This window comes from Pelodiscus sinensis, chromosome 9, assembly GCF_052426305.1.
Source record: "Pelodiscus sinensis isolate ZL-2025 chromosome 9, ASM5242630v1, whole genome shotgun sequence".
Lineage (NCBI taxonomy): Eukaryota > Metazoa > Chordata > Testudines > Trionychidae > Pelodiscus > Pelodiscus sinensis.
The window spans coordinates 31,148,256-31,173,799 of record NC_143060.1 but is presented as its reverse complement, the minus strand read 5'-3'; the positions used below and the strand labels follow the sequence as shown (position 1 = coordinate 31,173,799).

Here is a 25,544-nt window from a genome sequence, read left to right as displayed (position 1 = left end):
CTACTGCCGCTATTATAATGAACTTCACGGCATCCTAGGGGGTGGTGCACCCCTCCCTACTCTGGTTGTGGACTTGGGAGTGGAGATGCCTGTTGTCGCCCGTCCGGGGATCCCAGCCCAGGAGGAGAAGGAGGATGATGAGCTGGAGGAGGAAGAGGAGACAGCCAGCATGGTGACCATCATGCTGAAGCTAGTAACCCAGGGCCTGGATGTCTCCCAGGCATCCTCCGAGGCCGGGGAGGGATCAGCAGGGGAATGCGCTTAGTTTTTCACACACACAGGGCAGGGGTGGTGGGTGCTGAGGGGCTGTGGTTTGATCATGGGTGAGCCTTCTCGGCCTTTCCCTCACGCTGCCGTCTGTACACATGGATGCACTTGCAGCGCCAGTCTGTGACAAGTATCAGAGGGGTAGCCGTGTTAGTCTGAATCTGCAAAAGCGACGAGGAGTCCTGTGGCACCTTATAGACTAACTGAAGTGTAGGAGCATAAGCTTTCGTGGGCAAAGACCCACTTCGTCAGATGCATGTGACAGGCAGCCCCAGGAGGCAGCCCCAGAGCACTCCTGACCTCCTGCTCAAAGGGTCTGGGAGGCCAGACACATTTCTGACCCCTGGAGGAGGGGATACCCTTTCACTGACCCCTGGGGGGGACGCCCTCCCACCACCGGCCTCCACTGAAAAGAGGCTGTGGACAAGGTCATTCTTTGGCCTTACTGTGCTCCCACATGCTGTGAGAGCAGGGGTGGGCAATCACTTTTGCAGAGACTCTGGCTCATGGTTGTGGTCTGCCCCCCCCCCTCCAGAAGGGGGAGTCCCCCATAGGTGCCGCATACCCCTGGCAGGGAGAGGACACTTTGTGCACTTCCCCTCCTCAGGACAGTTGGGGACTGGGGAGTGCACGGAGTCTCTTGCCCCCTGTCCATGCCCTGCCTACAGGGAGCTGCCAGACGTTTTGAACAGTGAATGGCTTCACGCACATCCCTGCCTTCAGGCCTCAATTGGCCGGGGGGCAGTGGAGTGGCGGGGCGGGCCAGATAACATGGCTTGGCAGGCCGGATCTGGCCCACGGGTTGTATCTTGCCTACCCCTGCTAAAGAGCATCTGGCACAGTGTGGTTGCTAATGCTACAAAAACCCCAAGATGGGAAGAGCACAGCAAAGGCTGAGAAACCACCCGGGACTGGCCCAAAGGCAGGCGCTCCCAGAGGCAGGCAAGATGGGTCTGTCGCAGCAATTGGCCCTTACCCGGTTATCCCCTTTCTCTCCCCAGTGCAGGCAATAGGACCAAGCAGGCTGGCGTTTGAGGCGCGTTTGCTGGTGAGCACAAACCCGGCAAAGCCTCTTTCTTTGCGCGTCTTGGCTTATATGCAAACGATGGGGCAGAGAGACACGGCCCTTGCTCTGCAGCAGCAGGCCAAGCGGTCGCTGGTTCCTAACTGCATGTGGGTCCATATGTCATGTCATTTTTGGTGTCCCTGGGTTGGCGTAGCAGAACTGCTGCGAAGCTGTCTCGTTCTGCACCTGCCCTTCCTGGAGCTGGATCACTGGGTTCTTGCCACCTTTGTTAGACAGGGAGAGGGAGATGAGAGCATTTAGTAACAAACCGGACCCTGGCATCGATTCCCGGCTGTGTCTGGCCCTGCCCCAACCTTCGTGGCACCTGCTCCGTGCTGAGGGGGGAGACCGGACGCTTTGGCATTTGAGATGAGTGGCCGGGGTCTGAGATCTGTAGATGGACACTTGAGCTGTTTGTTTCTGAGCTCATTTCAGGCTGCTTGCAGACTCAGGAAGGCATCACAACAGCACTATACCCTCAGCTCCTTGCTATGGGCTTTCTTCACACTCACCGTAGATAGAAACCATAGTGAATGGCTTGTTTTTAAGGGGAGACTTAGAATCTAGGAAGCATTCCCGTAAACTACAGGTGGATTCCATGGGGAGGGAGTTCTCTGGGATTCGCACCCCCACCATATGGGCCTGCAGGGTGGCAGCTGTGCATGGCTGCTGGAAGGCCCGTCCTTCTCAGGTGGCCTTTTCCCCCAACCTCAGAAGAAAGGCCTCCTTTTTGCTCTCCACAATGTTGTGTAAGACACAACAGGCCGAGACCACCTACGGGATATTGTGCTTCAAGTCACTTACCCCGTCGCAGACGCCGGGCCCGTCTCAGGGCGAGTCTCCAGCTGCCGGGGTCGTCTCCCTTTGTTGCCCGGAAGGCCGGGTGCTTGGGGTGCCGGGAAGCCAGGGTGGATGCCCGCTCGCTCCCCCTCTCCTGGGCGTCTCGGCCGCCCTGTTATGGGCGCGGGCAGGTGACGTCAGGGGAGTAAGCCCCTCCCCCTCCGGGGTGTTCCAGCCCGGCTCCCACCGGAGCGTGCCCGCAGCTCCCTCCGTCCCCGGGCACAAACCGGGGTGCCCTCGCCGGACATCTCCCGGGCGCCCAGGGCTTCCCCCGTTTCCCCCGGTGTGCGCCCGCCTCCGCCTTTTGCTGCGGCGGAGCCGGTGGCACCGTGCCGAGTGGCTTCTGGCCGTCTCTGGCCGCCGCTTCCCGCTGGGGAGGGGAGGCCTCCCCCGCTCCTAGTGCGGACCCTGCTGGGTCCATCACATGCCCTACCTGACCACCCAACAAAAATGTCTGGAAACTATCTGCAATGGTCAACCAGGGCCCGCAGGACCATCAAAAAATAGCCCTTGAGGTTAATGTACTGGGCAGCTCAATTTTCTGGGGCCTGGATGTGGATGTGAGTTCCATCTATGCCCCACCCTCACAGTTGGGGAAGCCCAGGGCAGGAAATCTAGCCATGATGGGGTCCAGGTCTCTCCGGCAGATGACCCTGCGCAGCAGGACAGAGTTTCTTGCCCTTACCACCTGCAGAAGAAGACAAACAAAAACACAAACAGAGACTCAAAGGGGGTGCCTAAGCTCTTGGGAGGTCCCTGCTTCCCCTTTTCTTCCCCCCCACAAATACCCCAGGAGCCACCCCTTATGAGGCTGCCCCCCCACAGGGCTGTGTGAGGGCAGGACTGCAGAACCCTCCAGGGATGGGGTTTCCCACCAGCCCACTCCCACACCTCAACCCACCCCTTTCCTGAGGGTTCCCCTTTTCAGTATTTCCCCCCTACAGGGACTGCAGCCCGAGAGTGCCTTACCTCCATGAGGAGGGCCTGATGGTGGACTTTCCCACACCGAACTGGTTGCCCACAGACTGGTAACTGTCTGGGGTGGTGAGCTTCCAGACGGCAATTAGAACCCGATTCTCCATGGAGAAGATGTATCGCAGGAGCGAGCCAGGCACACAGCTCCATGAAGGTTGCCTTCCTCGTATGGAAGTTATGGAGACACTGCTGGTCGTCCTACCGTTCCATCACCAGCTGGTCCCACCAGTCAGAACTGGTGTCTAGCCTCCAGAACCTTCTCTCCACCATGGGGTGCAGTTGCAAGGGCCTTCCTCATGCACACAGGCAGAAGATCTTGATGATGAGCTCCGTGTCGAGCTCCTGCAGGACCAGGAAGGCAGCCTGCACAAACTGCTGCAGAAATTGCAGCACGGCAGCCTGGGGCCATTGCATGCCCAGAGGCAAGTCCGGCTCCATGGCAAGGAGTGTGCTGTGGTGTCCAAAAGATGGCAACCAGAGCACGCACTACAATTGCTTTGTTGTCCCTTGGAGAGGTAGGCAAACAATCAGAAGAAGCTGAGACATGGCTGTCTGGGGGGGTCCCTTTAAGCACGCGTCTCAGATAGCCTTAGGCAACAGCACCCAGAAGCAACTGCTGACCTAATGCCCTGCCTGAACTGGTTCTGGGTGACCTTAAATGTGAGATAGCATCCAATCAAGGTGGACGCTATCTTTCAAAATAGCAAATTGCTATTTCCTTGCGCTTTTTGTGTATGGATGCGCTATTGCGAAATAAGCTTTTCCAGAAGATCTCTTCCAGAAAAGCTTATTCTGAAAGAAACTTGCAGTATAGACATAGCCTTATTCTGGCTTCTGGATGGATAGTTTTTTATGCAATAAGTAGGGCCCTATGAAATTCATGGTCCATTATGGCCAATTTTAGGGCCATAGCATTTGAAAATTGGTAAATTTCACATATCCAGATGTTTAAACCTGAAATTTCATAGTGTTGTAACCATCGTGGTTCAACCCAAAAGGAGATTTAGGAAGGGGAGTTGCAAATCCGTTTATGGGACTGCCACTTTCTCTTCAGTGCTTCCTTCAGATCTAGACTGAAATCAGCAGCCACAGAGCTTCCTGCAACCTCAGAAGGTTCCAAGAGATAAAAGTGGGTCTGATCTCCCCTGTGCTGCTGGGTACACCTCAGCTAGGAGCTCCTCACTGCTAATCCTGGATGGCTTGGGAGAGAAAAAAACTTGTTCTCTGTACACAGCTGCAGAAAGTGCTGCACCTCCTGCCACACATTCAGCTGCAGGAACCTCAAGCTGCTGTCCAGTCCCAGACAGTGTCCTGCAGAAGGAGGAGGCACCCAGAAGTAGATCTGTCTGGTGTCTCCTCACCCACGGCAGCTCTGCAGGAGCTGGTAAGTCCTGTCCCTCTTCTGCTCAGTCAGAGCAAAGAAGCCCCCTTTGATGGGACATTCTCACAGCACAGGAAAGATGATCCAACTACAGAAGTTCCTCCAGCTGCAAGAACCTCAGGTTGTTGCCCAGGCCCGAACAACAAGTGGAGGCACCCAGAGATGACTCTGATCTGATCCCCCCTTCCCACTGCCAGAGCAGTTTGCAGGGGAGGAACAAATAGCGCTTAGTTACAGCCCAGCATTGATGGTGGCATGGAGTTCTACCAACACATTGGTAGTACTTCAGCCTGAAGTTCCAGGAGCTGAGTGTATGCCTTCAATTACACCCTTCAGACACCACAGTCCAGTGACCAGGGCATGAAAATGAAAGAAAAGGATAGCATGTTATGATTTCTCAAACTGCTACTGTCTTCTTTGTGATCATGACCAAATCACTTAAGCTCTTATATTTCACTTTTCCCATTTTTCCCAAAGTTAAATGAATACTTTGAAAAACTACAGAAAAATCACTTTGACATCTATGGAGAAGTGTATGGATGATAAATGTGGAGTATAATAATGACGATCATAATTATTCAGGGATTATATCATGTATGGAAGGCTGAAACCTGGGCTTTGTCACGTATAGCCAAAAGAATGGAACGGGGGCTGAACCACAGTAATTAATTAACCTATACCTGGAAGTATAGTACAAGCTTTGATTTCCCTTATCATTATAGTACTATTTTATATATCATCATAAAAAGTGCCCCACCATTCTTGGAGGACTGGAAATAACAGAAGCATTACAAGTATGTGAAAGAGATTAACTAAACCTGAGATTTATAGCATAAAAAGGTATTCCTTATGGAATGTTTTGTTTACAGTGGTAATTATGTACACACAGCTGTTGTCTCTGAAAGAAAATTTATTTACAATTTATAAAAATAAACAATCCTATTTTCCAATCCAACTCAAACACCTGGGCATTTTAATATCCTGCTTTGGTTTGTTAATAAGTTCAGGTTTTGTTAGTTTCATTTCAGATATCCAGTGTTGTAAATGCAGTCCATTTTAGAAGTGATTCAAAATGATGAAAGCTATATCTAAGTAAAAATAAAAGTTGGTAAATTTTGGTCCTTGTTTCACATCTCAACTGAAGACCAGGAGGAGAGCAAATATATAATTAATTAAATCTCCACTCTGTATTGTTTTAATTGATCACAGTTTCTCTAATGTCTGATAACAAGGGATTTATTTCCCTTTTCTAAGATGAATTTTTTGTGGCTAAAGCACAGACATTTATTTATCTCCCATACATTTCCTTAAAGAAAGTTAGTTATCCTCTCTGTGCCTCATTTTCACCATCTAGCTATAAAATACCTACTCAGAGTGGTGGTGTGATGTTTTAATTAATTAATATTTGCGAAGCATTTTTTTACCCTGGATGGAAGTAATTATATGAGTATGTTTGGTTGCATTAGGTAGAAATACAATACTAAATCTATCTTCAGTTACTGAACTAACAAAATTTTAAAAGAAACTGCCTGGTCTGAAGCTGAACATGTAAGCATTATTACCACAGAATTAAAATAAGTTCTTTAGAATAGTCTCACCTGCTTTGAATCTGGATATATTGAACATTTTTATTAAATAAAAGTACTTTTCCCCCAGTGCAATGCAAAGGATTTCACTGAAGTTAGAGCAAGTTAGATGCTTGATTTGAGAGAATTGTATTGTTAACTTACAACTATCTATTTGCTAAATCTTCTACAAAGTTTGCTGCAAAATATTGATGGCCTCCTATCATCTGTGATGGGATCTCAATTCCCATTTAATTAAATGGGGGATATAAAGTGCCCACCACTTCAAAAGTGGTGCTCACCTTGGAGGAATGGCCCTTATGAGCTACTGTACCCTAGACAGAGCTACTATAAGCTGAGTGCAAAACTGGTTGGAAAACTGATCCCAGACAGTAATTAGTGGTTCATAGTCAAGCTGGAAGGACATATCAAGTGGGATTGCACAACATCTCTCCATGAAGCTGGCCTTTCTTGTGGCAATAACATCAGCCAGGAGAGTACGAGAGATAGCGGCATTCATGGCAGACCAGCCTTACACAGTTTTCCACAAGGACAAGGTTGTCCTTAGGACCCACCCGAAGTTCCTCCCTAAGGGTATGTCTACACTACAAAGTTAATTCGAACTAACAGATGTTAGTTCGAATTAACTTTGATAGGCGCTACACATACAAACCGCTAGTTTGAACTTAATTCAAACTAGCGGAGCGCTTAATTCGAACTAGGTAAACCTCATTCTACGAGGACTAACGCCTAGTTCGAATTAAGCAGTTTGAATTAAGGGCCGTGTAGCCACTTAATTCAAACTAGTGGGAGGCTAGCCCTCCCCAGCTTGCCCTGGTGGCCACTCTGGGCACCACCAGGGAAACTCGTCTGCCCCCCTCCCGGCCCCAGAGCCCTTAAAGGGGCACAGGCTGGCTACGGTGCCCATGCAAGGTGCAAGCCTGCCAGCACCCAGCCAGCAGACCCTGCACCTGGCACGGATCGAGCCAGCCACCCGCTGCCACCCAGCCCTCCGCCTCTTTCCGCGACCAGGCTGGCGGCTCCCAGGAGCCTGCCCGGGTCCGCAAGAGGCGGGCGCCCACCTGGTCTAGTGTGGACATCGTGGATCTCATCCACGACCTCCACACAAGGCACGGGAAAGTAGCCATCTAGGGCAGGATAGCTGCCAGCCTGGCCACCCAGGAGCAGGTTTGCATGAAAATCAGGTTTGCATGAGACCCCAACCCTGAGCCCTGAGCTTAGAATGGCCGTACTGGTTCAGACCAAAGGTCCATCTAGCCCAGTAGCCTGTCTGCCGACAGCGGCCAACACTAGGAACCCTGGAGGGGATGGACCAAAACAATGACCAAGCCATTTGTCTCGTGCCATCCATCTCCAGCCTTCCACAAATAGAGGCCAGGGACACCATTTCTACCCCCTGGCTAATACCACTCCATGGACCCAGCCTCCACGAATTTATCTAACTTCTCTTTAAACTCTCTGGGTATGTCTACACTACCCCGCTAGTTCGAACTAGCGGGGTAATGTATGCATACCGAACTTGCTAATGAAGCCCGGGATTTGAAAATGGCGGCGCCGGCTTTATGCTAATGAAGCCCGGGAAATTCAAATCCCGGGCTTCATTAGCAAGTTCGGTATGCATACATTACCCCGCTAGTTCGAACTAGCGGGGTAGTGTAGACATACCCTATTATAGTTCTAGCCATCACAGCCTCCTGCAGCAAGGAGTTCCACAGGTTGACTATTTGCTTTGTGAAGAACAACTTTCTGTTATTAGTTTGAAGCCTGCTACCCATTCATTTCATTTGGTGTCCTCTAGTCCTTCTATTATGGGAACTAATGAAGAACTTTTCCTTATGAACCCTCTCCACGCCACTCATGCTTTTATAGACCTCTGTCATATCCCCCCTCAATCTCCTCTTTTCTAAGCTGAAAAGTCCCAGTCTCTTTAGCCTCTCTTCATATGGGACCTGTTCCAAACCCCTGATCATTTTAGTTGCCCTCCCCTCTCCCAGCCTCTCTCTTCCTCTCTCCCACCTCCTTTTCCCAGTCTCCCCGAGTTTTGTTCAATAAAGAGAGTTTCTATTTTTGAACACACGTGTCCTTTATTTTGTACATCAGGAAGGGGGGCTAGGGAGGAGTAAGTGGAAGGAGGTGAGGGAGGAATGGGGTATGAGCCCCCAATGGGGAGGGATGGGGTGGCTCTGCAGGCTCCTCAGGGTGGAAACTCTCCTGAAGCCCCTTGATTGACCCCCCCTCCGGATGGCAGCCTGCGGCAAGTGCAGCCGGGCTGATGGCCGAGTGCTGTGATGTGCCAAGTGTGGGCACTCAGGGCACTCCAAGCCAGGACTGCTTTGCAAGTGGGGAACCCCTGAGAACTGTCTGTCCGGGGTGGGGGTCGGGTCCCTTTAAGCACAGCCCTCGGCTAGCCTGAGACAGCAGCTCCACGCTCTAAGTCCTACTCTGATGACCTGCCGGCACTGCTTCCGGCCATCCTTAACCTCAGTTCAGGGTCCACTCAATGTGGACATGCTAGTTCGAATTAGCAAAATGCTAATTTGAACTAGGTTTTAGGTCTAGATGCACTAGTTCGAATTATCTTAGTTCGAATTAACTAATTCGAATTAAGTTATTTCGAATTAGTGCTGTAGTGTAGACATACCCATAGATACCTACCTTGTTCCATTGCAACAAATCCATATAATTATTTGTGTTTTTCCCAAATCTACATGTGGACAGCACCCAGGCAGCACTGCATACATTGGATGTTCAAGAGCCTTAGCCTTCTACCTGCAACGCACTAAGGACTTCAGAAGAACACCAAGATTATTTGTGTCCTACGTGAACACGACAAAGGGCCAGCCAGTTTCCAAGCAACATATTTCCAAATGGATTTCTTCATGCATACAATTGGCCTATTCGATGCAGGACAGACGGCCTCCATTAGTTATCCAAGCTCATTCCACAAGAGTTGTCTAAGAGTTGCAAATGCTTTAATGTTCAAAATGATCTGGACAAACTGGAGAAGTGGTCTGAAGTACATAGGATAAAATTCAATACTGACTAATGCAAAGTACTCCACTTAGGCAGGAACAATCACTTACACACATACAAAATGGGAAAAGATTGCCTGCAAAGGACAGTGCAAAAAGCAATGAGCTTAAATTACAACAAGGGCAGTTTTGGTTGGATATTAGGAATAAATTGCCCTGGAGAGTTGTGAAATCTCAGTTATTCACAGTTTTTAAGAGCAATTTAGGCAAATAGCTGTGGGGGATGATGTAGATAATATTTAGTCCTGCTAAATATAAAGTAGAAAATTGTACAAGGCCCATTTCAGTCCTATGATTCTTTATTTTATTAACTGTGAATATGTTTTACCTTTCTCTTCCAGCAGTTGAAGAAACATTTTGGAATGAAAATTTCTCACCCCTCTTTATATATTTTTCTTTAAAGAAAAATTTAAACAGTTAATTTCTATGTTTTTTAATGTACATCATTTTATGAAGATTGAATATCATAGCAAGATTTATTAAGTTAGAGAAGTAGCAGATGCTCTACTGCTTGAGAAATTGAAAACTAGATTGTATAATGTATCAGTAAATATACTGTACGAACCAATCCTGACTAGGTAGGAAGATGCACCAGATGACCACATACATCTTTTTCATTCTAAAATTCTTTAAATATATAAAAAATGCAAAATCATGTGAAAATATTGTAAGAAAATGTTCAATTATTATAAAAAATTGCTTCTGTGATTATGGAAAGTTAGCAACAGATTCAGACTGGAGCCTTTTTTTTATATAAAGGAAAAGGTTTGTGTAGAATTAATATATGTCATTTAAAGAAAGCCAGTATGTAATACACACAAGAAAAGCATTACATTTTTTTCGTGCTCTTAATCATGTGGGGTTTTTTTTCCAAGCACATGCAGAACATCAAGAATGATGCCAGAAATTAGCTTGATTCCTTAGGACTTTTATATGTGTTTATAATATTTTCTACCTTGCTGTCTCATTCTTTGTTTAAGAAGATTCTACTAGCAAAAAAACTTGCCTGCTTATGCAAAATAAGGTATTTGATCTTAAATATTGTATCTTTATGGATTTTGGAGTACTATTGTTGTGTAGTATGCTTTTACAGAGACAGGGTTCCTTTTTATATCACTGTTCACAGACATTAATAAGACATTAAAATGTAAAATGTTTGTTCTACGTTCAATAAAACTTGCCTTCCTACGCAACTGTGGGCCAGATCTGCACTTAGTGTAAGTCAGTATAGCTCCATTATCCCAGTTGATGGTTGTTCCAAGATATTCACATTATCTTTATCACTATAAAAATGTAAATCCAAATTACAGTTGTGTTTAAGGCATAACAATATTTGAACTCATACTTTCTTGTAAATCTGAGTTATATTTTAAATGCCTAAATAGCACTACATAAAACAAATAAAGTAGGTTAGAATTCACAACTTAATTAATGCATCAAAAGCCCTGTTACCAATTACTTACAGTTCTTTTTTTTATTGCATTTTTGATTCTAGGACAGAGCAAAGACAAAACTAAAATGTCAAATACACATCAAAACAGTTTCCCGCACATCACCCAATATACTAACAACTAGTGATATTCTCACCTGTTGTGCCTGATAGATAAGGTACAATCAGAATTTGCCTTCCCAGTGAACAGATAATGTTAGTGCACATCAATACATGAGCAACTAAAAAGGAATAAAAAAATACATTATTGTATCTAACGTCTTCAGATAAAATTTTTAATTTTCAATTACAGATGTAAATCAAATACATTCTGTAAATATAAAACAGCTAATTTCTGTTATTATTGCATTTGGCAATAATCAGGAAAGAACTAAACAGAATATGTGCATATGATATCTAGAAATGGATTATCTTTCTGAATAGACTATGGAAGTTTCCTATCCTAGTCAAGCCTGAAAAATGTTGTTGCTTTTGCTGTATAAACCATCAACATGCTAATGAAATCTATGTGTGATAAGAGACAGATTTATTAACTCTGCAGGTTACAGTACTGCATTTGTGCTGATATTTAGGATTGTGTAATGAATCTCTTTAAATACACAATCTCCAGTGTTTTATATCTATGAAAACAGAATTCTTACCATGTGCAATTCAGTTAGAGGAGGTTCTTAGCTCAGAATGAATATTTTGGGGTAACATTTGTGCAAAGTTGATGTTTTTGAAATCTTTCATTTTTGGAGGATGAGAAAATGCTAGAGAATATAATAAGTTGCAGAATTTACATTTTTGAGTCTCCAGCTCACCAGGGTAATTTTGAGATATATTTAGGCTTTAATAATGGTGTTCTGTAAGAAGGAAAGTAGGAAAACCAGAAAATTACTCAGGGTATGGATATTATACGCTAGTCTGTAATATTTATTGCCTTCTTAGTTAGCATAGTACAAATCTATGACACTAAAAATAAAGGTAGCTTGTTATACAAGAATAATGTTATGATACAAGTTGATTGAGTTGTTATGGATTGAGTTGAAACCCGACTGAAACTGATGGATGTGAGCACACCTGTCAATTAACATAATTATAAGGATAAATTAATCACAACCCCCCATCTAATATAAAAGTGATATGAACCCTCCAGGAGTTTTGAACTGTATGGATAGAATGGTTTGAGCTGAATAATGGTGGGGAGGAGGGATGAAAAAAGAGCACCAGAAAGTGATTGAAAACCTGAAGATATCCAAACAAAAGGCTGTAATCAGAGTGTGAGCCTGGAAGAAGGTAGAGAGAGCTTTTGGACCTGGATTGGTGAAAGCGGAAGAGGAGTGAGGCTGTAAGTTAAGGAACTACTCTTTTTTGCCTTCAGTACTTCCTGTGTTCACAAAAGTAGGATTTGCATATGCCTAGTAAATAAACAAAAATGCATCACACAAAATATTAGTCTCCACCATAAATTTCTACTCCCATTCATGGCCCTGAACTTTTTAGTAGCTACTCGAGTCAAAAGGTGGCAACAATAATTTCCTGAACTTATTAGAAATTAAGAATTTTGGTCAGAGGGCTCTTTTTGTTTGAAGTATGGTCTCCCATATGCTACAATGGCCAAAATTAGGTGATCTCGACTTACTCCTGTTGCTGGCTCAGCCTTGCCTGAGCACATTCCAGTCCTGTCCCAGTCTTGCTTCAGCCTAGATCCTGTCCAGTAGCCTCACTCCAACATTGCCTCCCTCTTCCTATCTCCTGACTCTTGTAATTTCACCCTGAACTTTCTGGGCAGCTCTTTGCACTAAATATCCAGTCTGCCAATCTTGAATATTCTTGTATAGCTGCATTCTTATGGTAGTTTAACATCTCATAAATATTAATGAATTTGTCACAACACTCATGCATTTTACAGATGGGCAAGTGACAAAGTTTTCTTTGTTGCAGGGTTGGCTGCAACTTTTTGCCTTTCTTGGTCTTTCTTGGAGTGGACTCTCTCCAGTCTCATGCTATTGGCTCTCCTGGAGTGGAATTCCACAGTTCTCCCACTCTTAAACCATGCCCTGGCTATGGTACCTTATGTAGCCAGTCTGTTTACCCAGGATATCCAGCTAGACTGGGCACCTGCAATTCTTCTTGTGGCAGTCTGCAACTAGTGGTGTCTTCTTAGAACCAAAGTATTGTTTATTATTTTATCAGTAGGAACAAAGGGAAAAAGATTTTAAAAAACAAAGTCTACATATCTAAATTACCTAAACCTTTACCATCACCTCCCCGATGACAAGTTTTGTGTGTGTGTGTGTTTCCCAGGCCTTTTCCTGTAATGGCAACCCCTTTGGTGTTTACAGACATTCTGCTTCCTTCCTGCTTATTTTCCTGACAGCTCACTATTTAAGTAAACCAGTATCAGAAAATGAACAACCCAATAACCAGGTCAGCACACAATATTCATGCAGTACAGACCATTTCCATCACAAGGTGACTTTCCTGTAGTCATACAGGAAGTCTGTACCATATTTCTTGAATTACAATCTAGTGTCTCATCGGGAGACTATTTCTTTTATCTGACATCAACAGGAATTTCAAACATAGATTATCTTTGCAATATAAAAGCATTATATTATAGATCTTCATACATACTTAAATATAAATATAAAATAATGAAAACTGGTTAAGGTTGCAGATGTAAATAGCAAATTCAAACCCATAAAAACTAGGAAATAGTCATGTTATATATTTACCAGAAGAGACTTCTAAAACACTGTCCATTTCCCTAGCAAAGCAATCTGACCTAAACACCCAGTCACTAACCATAATAAGGCTCTCTATATAATGCAATTCTTCCTCTGGGATGAATTTTACTTCCTGCTTTTAAATCTGGCAATACTTCCCATTAAACAACTTTACCAGTTATAACAAATGTGAACTTTTATATTGTATTTTTGGCTATGTATCCTTAGCAGGGTGGATGTGTTGAATCTGATATGTGGATTACTTGAGAGTGGGTCTTATGTAGAAGAAATGCATGATTTTAATGACATTTTACAGAGAACACAGTCAAGGTTGCTCAAGCATGACCAGGAGTCGGCAGACTAATATTTCTAGTTTCACTTCTTTCACTGATTGATGTTAATTCTGTGCATTTCACAGCCCTTCATGAGTGAGGAAGGCATTAAACACCTGTTGTAGGAAGCAAGCGTGTATTATTCCCCATGGTAAATCATGTAACTGAGTATCTGAGAGGCTATACTTGGTTTCTAATACAGTTGCAGTAAAATTTAGGCTTCTAAAAAGACTGATCAAAATCTTGTCCATTTAGCTTCACTCCCTCTCAGAATGAATGTCTGCTCTTACGATTATCTATGATGGAAATAAATGGGCTACTCCTGCATGCCCACCCCCATAAAGCATTTTGAGATACTCAGATGAATGAGTACCATGTAAATAAAAAATATCATTTTGCAAACAGTATCATCCAGCGGTCCTACATCTCAGTTCCTTCTCCTGGAGCCATATGTAGAAAAGAGGGATCCTTCATCTCTGCATTCCTCTGCTATGAACCAAATAGGTGTATATCCAGATTACAACAATCTATCATTTCTGTCAAGAAATGGAATTACTCATTTAGCTCTCATGGTAAAGGACTGTGCATGGAGATGCAGATTTGGGTTCAGAGCTAGCTGGTGATGATCCTATGGTAGGCTGTGTACTGTTACAGAGACTATGGAAAAGTAGAACTGTAGATAAAAAACCTTCTTAAAAAGAATGTTGTTAAGGTTGAAAAGTCAAGCATTAAAAACATTAGCAAATACCAGAAATAAAGTTGCTTGTGCAGCCTTAATTCTACTACTTTGTGCATATATGATAGCCTTTTATTATTTGATCTGTTTTTTTCCATTGGGTCCCAGCCTCATTCAGTGCAAAGTTGTAAGGTATGTCATTAATGCTGTGGGGTATAAAGAGAATAGTAGGTTTTAGTCATAGGATCTATCCCTGACTTTGCACAGAATTCCTGTGATGTTTGGCAAGTCATTTAGACTAAAATTATCAGAAGCATCCGCTAATTGTGTATTGCTCAGCACTGTTTTTAAGCACTCAACCTTGAGATACATAGGACTTGATTTCCAGATTTACCGACCACATAACAGCATTTGATGCCAATACGAGCAGCAAATGTGCCGATTGTTTAAAATTCAGGCCCTTGGGGTTTCAAATAGACATATTGAGAGTATTGGCCTGACTAGCTTTGTTGTAGTTCATCTAAGTAATGAGGGTAAAATTAACTCTGTACCTTACTGAGGTGTAGCAAAGATCTATTACCATTGTGAGGTATAATAACAGTAGAAATGCCCATGAAGAAGTACATGACTTTAAATAGTGAATTATAAAGATAAAAATATTGACCAACTACCCAATTCCTTGTGCACTGACTGAGGCTGGAGTCATGTGAAAAATAATAGTATGTGTTTGTTTAATTAAAGAATGTGGTAAGTAGAGCTGCCAAGAAAACAAAAGCTTTTTGTTGTGAAAAAGATTTTTAGTTTAAAGAAGCAATTATTTCTGAGTCCAGATGAAAAGTCAAAACATCAAAAATTTTGTTGGGAATTAAACTCAGAAAAAAACTTTGGAGAACTGAAACATTGATTTGGCGTGCCAGCTGCCTGCCTCTACGGCGAGCAGATGGCCTGTCCGATTCACCTGCCTGGTTTGTGTTAAAAGTTTTGATGGAAACAACACTTTCCTATAGAATATCTGAAAACCACTGAATCAGCCGTTTCTGATAGAAAAATGTTCTATCATAAAATGTTTGACAAGTTCTTGTCGTAATACATATGCACAAGGGGACTGAGCTTGAATGTCTTCCTAAACTGCTAGCTTGATCCCACCCATTCTCTACTGTAGGTGTACTGGGGGCGGAGTGTTGCTGCCCCTAAGCACCTGCCCTCCCCATGCTCTGGGGCCGGGGAGGCTGGGGCCATGCGCTATCCTCCCTCCTCGTGCTCTGGGTCTAGGGTGGTGGCTGGGACCGTGTGCTGCCCACCCTGCCCAAGCTCCAGGGCCAGGGAGGCTGGGGCCATGTGCTGCCCGCCCTCCCTGTAGAGCTGGGCGGGGGAGGGACTTGGCTCCTGTGGGTACAGGGCCTGGGCAAAAGGGGTGAGGCTGGGATTGCCTTCCCCAGCCCTATTTTCACCTACCCATGCAGGTTTCCTTTTACCCATGCAGGTTTCCCTGTACCTGATTGAGAATCACTGATGTTAGGGTCTCTCACCAAAGGCTCTTAAACAAGTAAGCTGTCATGGGCTAAGAGGGATGGTCTTTTCATAGATTGATAACTGGTTAAAAGGAAACAAAAGGCAGGAATAAATGGTCAGTTTTCATAATGGAGAGTGGTAACTAATGGTGTCCCTCAGGGGTCTGTATTGGGACCAATCCTATAAATGATCTGGAGAAAGGAGTAAACAGTGAGGTGGCAAAATTTGCAGATGACACAAAACTGTGAAGAGCATCAAAAGGATCTCACAAAACTAGGTGACTGGGCAACAAAGTGGCGAATGAATTTTAACATTGATACATGCAAAGTAATGCATATTGAAAAATATAACCCCAACTCTATGTACAAAATGATGGGGACTAAATTAGCTAATATAACTCAAGAGAGAGATCTTGAAATTATGGTGGCTAGTTCTTTGAAAACAATGTGCAGCAGCAATCAAAAAAGCAAACAGAATGTTAGGAATCATTTAAAAAGGGATAGAGAGTAAGACAGAATATTTTAGTGCCTCTATGGCTGTGTCTACATTGGCACCCTTTTCCGGAAAAGGGATGCTAATGAGACAAGTCGGAATTGCAAATGCCGCGGGGGATTTAAATATCCCCCGCGGCATTTGCATGAACATGGCTGCCGCTTTTTTCCGGCTCGGGGCTTTGCCGGAGAAAAGCGCCAGTCTAGACGGGATCTTGCGGAAAATAAAGTCTTTTCCAGAAGATCCCTTATTCCTGATTTTAAGAGGAATAAGGGATCTTCCGGAAAATACTTTATTTTCCGAAAGATCCCGTCTAGACTGGCGCTTTTCTCCGGCAAAGCCCTGAGCCGGAAAAAAGCGGCAGCCATGTTCATGCAAATGCCGTGGGGGATATTTAAATCCCCCGCGGCATTTGCAATTCCGACTTGTCTCATTAGCATCCCTTTTCCGGAAAAGGGTGCCAATGTAGACACAGCCTATATGAATCCATTATACACCTACATCTTGACTACTGCGTGCAGATGTAGTCACCTTATCTCAAAAAAGATATCTTGACACTGGAAAAAGTTCAGAAAAGGGCAACAAAAATGATTAGGGGTTTGGAACGTCTGCCATATGAGGAGAGATAAATAAAACTGAAACTTTTCAATTTGGAAAAGAGGTGACTAAGGGGTGATATGATAGAGACCTATAAAATCATGACTGGTGTTGAGATAGTGAATAAGGAAAAGTTATTTACTTGTTCCCATAACACAAGAACTAGGGTCTCAGAGGGGTAGCTATGTTAGTCTGTAACTGAAAAAACTTGAAAAACAACAAATGATCCTGAAGCACCTTAGAGATTAACAAAAAATGTAGATAGTATCCTGAGCTAATGTGGGCACAACCCACTTCTTCAGATGACTGGAGCAAAGGGTCCAGAGGTACAAATAAATAGCAGAAAAAGAGAGGAGATGAGGAGGGAAAATCTTGTCAATCAGAATGCTAAATGAGGCTAATACAGTGGGCTGTAAGTGCCCAATACTTAGCTTTTGATGTCATTTAAACGTTGAATATAATGGCCCATCCAGTTCATGTCTTTGTTCAAACCTTGGTTAAATGTGTCAAATTTGCATATGAAGGCAAGTTCCACAATTTCTCTCTACAGCTGGTTTTTGAAATTGCTTTGTAAGAGTTAAAATGTTCCCCAGAAGGTTTCTATGTGTTACCATTTTGAATATCTGATTTGTCTCCACTAATTCTTTTTTATAGAGACTGTCCAGTTTGGCCAATATACGTGCAGAGGGGCATTGTTGGCACTTGATGACATAGATCACATTGGTGGACATGCAGTTGTATGAGCCTCTTATGTAGTGGGCTTATGTGGTTAGGTCCTGTGATGACGTCACATGTATAGACGTGTGGACAGAGTTGGCACCATAGTGTTCCTGACAGCTTGTAATCCATCATCGTGTGGAATGATGATGTAAAGCATTGGTTCCCAACCATTTTGAGCATAAACAGAATTCCCAAAATTGGACAGATTCTTCTGTCAGGCTAAGAGTGTGGTTGGATAGGTTAACAGTGTTGTTAGGTGAGTTGAGGGTCACCAAATGAAATTAATAGGTAGCAGTTTTAAAACAAACAAAAGGAAGTTTTTCTTCACACAATGAAGTCAACCTGTGGAACTACTTGCCAGAGGATGTTGTGAAGACCAGGTCTTTAACAGTGTTCAAAAAAGTACTAGATAAATTAATGTAGGATAGGTCCATCAATGGCTATTAATCAGGATGATAGAAATGGTGTTTCCAGCCTCTGTTTGCCAGAAGCTGGGAATGAGTGATAGATAGGAGGGATCACTCAATTATTCCCTGTTCTGTTCACTCCCGCTGGGGCACCTGGCAGTGGCCACTGTTGGCAGATAGAATACTGGGCTAGGTGGACCTTTGGTCTGACACCAGTATGGCTGTTCTTACCCTGTGGGAACTGTCAGTTCCTCAGTAATTTAGGGTATGTCTAGAAGGGGGGGTGGGGAGGTTCGCGGCTACTGAAGGTATCCTGAAAAAACTCTGCCACGTCCAGGGAACACGTTTGCTCTTCCACTTTTTTTTGAGGCCGAGCAGACGCTCTTTCAAAAGCCCTGTCGTCCTGATGCCAGGAGGAAGAAGGGATCTTCTGAAAGAGGGTTTTTTCCCGAAATTTGGCCCAGTTCGGAAAAGCCTTTTCAGAAAAAAAAGCGGAGAAAGGTACCAAAATGCCTTTGCATTTTGCGTATCTTTTTCAGCAAAAACGTTGTAGTCTAGACATAGCCTGGGGGGGAGGGAGGTGAAGTTATACATGAGCAGCGCAGCGCCTAGAGCGCGACCGGAGCTGCGCTGGACAGCGGCGGTGGGGCAGCAGCGCCCCGGGGCGGCGCTAGGCTCTTAGGCGGGGTCCCTGCGGCAGCCGCTGCGGCCTCGCAGAGCAGGGCGCCCCCTCCCCTCGCTCGCTGCCCAGCCACGGGCTCCGCCGCTGGGTCCTCCTCGCCCGAGGGCGGAGCAGGCGCTGGCGGGACCTAAGACAAGTCCCGGCCGCGGGGCCCGCTCCGGAGCCTTCACCCGCCCTTGGGGAGCAGCGGCCCCGCGAGCCGGTCTCCGCCTCCCTCTGCCCGCGCCCCACCCCCCTCGCCGGGAATGGTTTGCTCCGTCGGCCCCGCCTGCCGCCAGCGCCCAGCCGCGGCAGGCTCGGAGCAGGTGCTGCCCGCCCGGGAGGGAGCTTGACCCGGGCGCGAGGGCCCGCGGGCTGGCGCCGCGCAGCGAGCCGGGAGGCGCCCCGCAGAGCGGCGAGCCCGGGAGTGGCGGGGACCCTTCAGCCTCGAGGTACAGGCAAGAGAGCCCCTGAATCCCAGCCCCCCCCCCCCCCACGCACACCCCAGCGCAGCTCGGGGCAGCCTGGCAGGGTCGTTCCAGTGCTAGACCCGGCCCTTCCCGTCTCCCTGTCTCCGCCGTGGGTGCAGGGGCGCGAAGCCGCCGCTGCGGGGAGACTGGCCTCGGAGGCAGAAGCCAGCTGCGGAGCGGATGCTGCTGACAGTGATTCAGCATCCTCCCCTGCAGCCACCGGGAGGAGGAGGTCGCGCTCGGGCCGGGGAGGAAGGACAGCAGAAGGGCCCTTTCAGTGACACCCAAGGTAACGGGCTCTAGCCGCAGCCAGAGGTGCCTATAAACCCTCTCCCGCTTCATGCCGATCTGTGATGCCAGGTAGGGGCTTCTACCCATGACGGTGTAAGGTTAGTTCGCCTTTGCTGCTGGGGAGCAGGGCTGGTGAGAGCACCAGCTTGTAGCTTAATGTCTCTCCCACTCTGCTGTCATTTGACTCTCGCAAGTGTTGGAGGGTGACTCAAGTAAAATGCTCCAATGACGGCTCCACTTTCTCTTACTGATAATGATTTAGGGGATCATCGTATTGCTCTCCCTGGCACAGGTAATGGTTTCAGGATTGGATGGGGGATGCAGCATATGCTTCCGGTCAATTTAGACTGCTATGAAGAGCTTCATAAATGCAGATGATTTAATAATTTATCTTAGAACATCTACAGATTGTCATATACGATTTCATCTGAAGAACGCTTGATGATCAAGCTCTTTTTGTCTGCTAGCCTCTTGTATTTTTAACATTATCTGGTTTGCAGAATAAAATTTATTCATTACTGATGTGTGTTCTTTGTGTGGGAGGAAGTCCATTTAAAAATAGCTTATGTAAGTTATGTTAGAGTACCCTAACTCCTTCTCTGCAGAAAAGGGCAAGGTTATGGTAGGGTCGCTTCTTGGCAGTAGCCCTTAGTGAATGCTCAAATTTAGAACAAATGAAATGAGGCTTTGAAAGATAACTTCTTTATCAGCTTCCTGCTGTTTGATCAACATCTGTTATCTGTAAAGCTTCTTTTTGTAATTCACATTGTCTTAAACTTAATATATATTATTAGATTCCACCAAACTAATGTGAGACTTCTGTGTTTTTGATATGTATTTAAAAAGAAAAACCTAATTTGGATACTAGTTGAAAAACTAGTGCTTCATTTTTTCCCCAACATGAACCTACTATTGATTTTATGACCCTAGACATCAGAGCTTATATTAAATAGAGCAGCACTACATTGGAAAGGCTATATTCACAGTCAGGAGATCAGAATTTGCTTCTGAAGTGAAGGGGGGAAGCATTGATTCTAGATAATATATCAAAATGTTCAGAATGACTGTACAAGATGTGTTGTGCCCATGTCTAATTTTCAGGGTGAAGGTTTCCTACAGGAATAGAATAGGCTCAAAATAGCACTTCATAGGACAAAGATAGAGGCTTGATTTTTCTCGCAGGATCTCTGCCACATTGCAAACAAAAGTCAGCAAATTTATGTTTGTTACAACAGCATCTGAAAATATTTGCAGAGATAGGACACTTTTAAGACAGTGATGTACTATTAAAATATACCAGAGCAGAAAAATTATTATCAGAAATTGATATAAGATATTTGGATGCTTCTTAAAGAAGTGTATTTTTACCTGAAACTATGGTTTCTCACACTGCTAGCACAGCAGTGTCCTGTTTCAGGATGAGGACTCCTGAGTGCTAAAGTAATACAGATAATAAATAATAAGGACATTGCTAAAAATTGTTGCAGCTACACAATTATTAAAATACATGGTATCTAACATCCCTACTTGTAACTGCTTAAATGGGATCCAGTTGTGCGGTGGGCCCAGCCAGACTGGAGCAGCCCCCCACTTGATGCGGGCCGGGGGCTTCTCCAGCCTGGTTGGGTCCAGTGCACCGTGTTATGGGCTGTGGGTGCTCCAGCCAAGCCGGGCTTGCCATACCATGCTGTTGCTCCAGTCCGGCTGGACTCATCACACCATAGGATCTTGTTTAAGCAGTTAACCAGAACATTTAACTGGTTAACTGATTAAATGGGATTTTATATCCTATTTTGACTCCTTTGGGTTTATGTTTTCCAGCTTTTCTCTCTAACTCTGAGGTTACGTCTACACTGCAGGCTTCTTGCACAAGAACTTTCTGCGCAAGAGTTTTAGCCATTTTAGAGGTTTCTTGCCTGGCATTGTTTGGCTCCTAACTCAAATACGTTTTTTGTTTTTCTTCATGTAAATAATTGTTCTGGGCAGAGGCTGGGGATGAGGGTTTCGATATGCCGGCTAGCCAGAGCGTAACTCCAGTCCTCTGTACTGGAGCTTGGGCTAGGTAAGAAGCACCTGCCCCTGGCCACTGTAGCTGAAGTGAGCACAGATGAGAAAAGGGTGTGTGTTCCCTGGCTGGGGGATAGACAGACATTGGATCTGGACTTCTAATACTTTTGTCATCTGAAGAAATAGGTTGTGCCCACGAAAGCTCATGATACCATCTACATGTTTTGTTAGTTTTAGGGTGCTACTAGACTGTTTGTTGTTTCTTAAGTTTTTCCTGTTACAGACTAACTCAGCAACCCCTCTGAAGCTTTTACACAGACAAACAGATACACAAATAGATAAACTCTCTGAAACATACAGTAGAGTTGTCCCTTTCCCCATCCCTGCCCCCTCCTGGCTCAGTGGGGTTATAGCTGTCCCAGTCCCCATTTCCAGCCCTTACAACCCCTTCAGTGGTCATTCTACAGTATAACTGTCTCTCCTACCAGACCCTTCCCTTTCCATTTTATGAGAAACAATTGAATTCCAGGCACATCCCATTGTCTTGGCACAACCTTGTTTTAAGTTATGATAAGAGGAACCTGCATACCAAATTTAGTGATCCTAGGTCTTACCATTTAGGGGGAGACTCACAGACAGACAGACACATTTCTAAAATATAGTAAGAAGAAGAAATGGCAAGCCACCTGCCAGACAGGTCTCCCCCAGGACACAGGAACAGCGTGAAGCCCCAGCCTGTGAGTCGCCCACTCCGCAGGTCTGCATGGGACCACCGGTGCCACCAGCTCTCTGCTGCATCTGCTGGCCACTTGTGGGGGAGGTGCCGAGTAAGGATGTTAAAATACAGTTAATTGATTAATTGTCTAGTTGATGGAATTTTAGTTGACTAGTCGATAGGCACTTCCGCATTCCTCCTTTGAAATGTACAAGAGTGGGGGCGGAATGCGGAACTCTGCGTACTGCTCGGGGCCAGCGGGAAGTCTTACTGACTCTGGGATGCACATGGGTGCCTTCTTTGAAATGCACAAGATTCCCTAGCACGAGTCAAAGGGGCAGCTGCCTGGAGTCCGGGGTCAGCTGGGGACTCCCCAGTTGACCCTGGACTCCCCAGGAAATGCCACGGGGAACCTGGGAACAGCTGGGGAGTCCCCAGCTGACTCTGGGCTCCTAGCGGCATGCAGCATAGCATGGAGACCGGGGTAAGTGGGGGGCTTTGAAATGCACAAGAACCCCCGCTGAGTTACCGGGGGTGTGGCTTCCCTTACCCTTAGCATTGAGTTAACCCATTCCGGTTTAGTGCACGGGAGGCTCACCCTGTCACACCATGGTAAGCAGACTTCCAGCTAACTAAAATCATGCTGGGTCATAGATGTTGCTGGACCAGAGATGCCAGACTAGAAGGATTCAACCTGTTTTATAATGATTATTGCAAGGGTACATAATAAAGGTTAACAAATACCCACCAAAATTGAAGTAAGAGTTTAATGATGGTGCTTTGTTAAATATCACTGTCATTAACATGAGGACATGATCACTTTTTATAAAAAGTAAAGTTTGTAAATGGAGTTACTCCAGAAATGGCTTTTAGTATTTAGTAATTACTGTAAAAAGTTGAAGAAAACAGGTGCATAATCATCTTTCTTCTCTCCTTCAAATAATAGAAACTATAGAACCTGGATAACTAAAGAGATTTCTAAAATAGAAGTAATGAAAACTACAGCACCATATTCCATTACCTCTTTCTGTTGCAAACAAGTTTTTTTCTGTAAGTACAGGTTATTAAGTTCCTAAGTGAATGAATTTTAGTCCCTAGTCAGGAAACAGAGGGAGACCTTCAGGTTCCAGTAGTTATTTAAAATAATGGTTTGTTGTTGAATTGATGTACTCTTTAATGTTCTAACCATTGTGTTTGTTGAGCATAATAAACTAAACTGTTGTAAAAATGTGATACTACAAAAGGACTACTTTGAAATTTATTTCTGCAAAATTAGTGTAAAATTGTAATGAAAGCATTTTAAGAAATTAGCATTTTGAAGAGAGAAGACTTTTATCAGATTTAAAATATGATTACAGCAGCAAATTCACCAGTTTTCTTGTTGTGTGCCTCAGAGTACATAATATGCATCTTTTTTATATATATTGTTTAATTTTGCAACTACATAATTATATACAGATGGGCTTTAAATAAGCACAAACTCATCTACATCATACCTTACTGGGTGTGCAATACTTTTTGTCCATAAAGAGATAACTTGCTCCAAATTTCACGTCTTAGTAATTGTACATTAATCCACAATATGAAGAGCCATGACTGTGTGGCAATTAAGTAGTCAAGACAAAATCATTAGAGAAAAAGCATACTTTTTATTGCACTTTTATATTAATTACTCTCATATTTCACTAATTATAATGCTTTTCCTCTTTTTCTCAGTAACTTGTTGAATTCTCACCATAATCTATGAGCTAAATATTATGGTAAAAAATAAACATGAAAGTGCAATTAACACTTTTTGAAAGTAATAATAATTTTTTAATAATTTATAAACTGAACTGCACCAAAGGAGTAGTCCAACTAGTTAAAATGCACATTCCAGCTTTGGTGCTTTTAAGGCTCATGTTCTCTTTGCATTCTGGTGCCTGGGAAGAGAAGTTCAGGTAACTGGGAATGGGACAAGGAAGGGAGGCTCATGGTGTGTGGTAGGAGGCTCCCTTTTTTATCTAGTGGACATCTGAGCAAAAAGTTATCAAGCAACTCCATAATTGTCCCTTTGCACAGTCAGGGAAATCTGTGGAAGGATGGCTAAGTTTGTCAATTTCTACCTCTGGAGACCCTGGCATCCATGCGATGTGTTCATGAATCTTCAGGTTTATTGGGGATTCGAGGCCTTGCCTTTTGGTTGACCTGCAGGGCCTCAAACCCTTCCTTCAAAAAGAGAGCGTGTTGCAGAAACTCCCTGGAATAGGTTGTCACTTTCACTTGTGCAAAGCAGATATAAAACTACCAAATCAGAATTCACCATTCATTTACACCAGTATTGACATTTAGATACAAGTCCCACTCCCTTTGCCTTCAAGTAGTTGATGATACAACTTGCAACATAATGGAGAATCAAGCCCCATAAACTTGACAGCAGACGGTTCCCCTTTCTGCCTCATATTTGAAGTGGGAGTCAGAATTTGTTAATTTTAGGGATGTAAGCAAGTAGTCAACTACTCGACTACTTGTTTCCTCAATCCCTTGCTGCCTCTCTATTAGGGTGTGTCTAGACTACATGCCTCCTTCGACGGAGCATGTAGATTAGCCAGATCGGAAGAGGGAAATGAAGCCGCGATTAAAATAATCGCGCTTCATTTAAATTTAAATAGCTGCCCCGATCTGCCGATCAGCTGTTTGTCGGCAGATCGGGAGAGTCTGGACGCGATGCCCCGACAAAGAAGCCTTTCTTCATCGACACAGGTAAGCCTCGTGAAACCAGGTTTACCTGTGTCGATGAAGAAAGGCTTCTTTGTCGGGGCATCGCGTCCAGACTCTCCCGATCTGCCGACAAACAGCTGATCGGCAGATCGGGGCAGCCATTTAAATTTAAATGAAGCCGCGATTATTTTAATCGCGGCTTCATTTCCCTCTTCCGATCTGGCTAATCTACATGCCTCCGTCGAAGGAGGCATGTAGTCTAGACACACCCTTAGAGGCAGCAAGGGGAGGAAACAGCTGCTGGTGCTGGGGGGAGGTAGCATAAAAGCCAGTTCCCCCCAGCACTGTCTCTGCAGTGCTGCCTGTGGGTAGGGGAGGCTGTGAAGCAGCCCCTGTCCATGAGGGCTTGGGCTGGCCGCGGGCAGGATCTGCTGGACCCAGCAAGAATTAGGACTGAACAAACCCAGCTCAATCCCAGCCCACACCAGTCTGGGACTGCTGTGGCTCTGCAGAGCTGCAGTGGTACCAGCTCTGTCCTGGCTTGCACCAGTTGGGGACCTACCCCGTCTCTGTGGCTCTGCAGTTTAAATGTTTAAAACGGCCTGTGCGCCCGTCTCCTACTACATTTAAACTGCAGAGCCACAGTGGGAGTACCT

The 25,544-nt window shown here is 44.9% G+C and overlaps 1 protein-coding gene across 9 annotated transcripts in view; it reads left to right on the top strand.

The window, feature by feature from the left end:
* The window catches only part of TTLL7 (tubulin tyrosine ligase like 7), a 144,708-nt gene that overhangs the window by 9,338 nt on the left and 109,826 nt on the right, over nt 1–25,544 (top strand). For 5 of the 9 annotated variants that reach the window (XM_025183193.3, XM_006120299.5, XM_025183191.3 and 2 more), the window contains exon 2: nt 10,131–10,171. In XM_025183193.3, coding sequence (XP_025038978.3) covers nt 10,160–10,171 — 12 coding nt within the window. In that variant the 5' untranslated portion in view covers nt 10,131–10,159. Of the gene's footprint in view, nt 1–10,127; nt 10,172–18,702; nt 19,158–19,195; nt 19,465–23,123; nt 23,239–25,544 lie in introns of those variants that run through there. The other 4 variants (XM_025183192.3, XM_075936349.2, XM_014572106.4 and 1 more) reach the window with 4 other exon arrangements.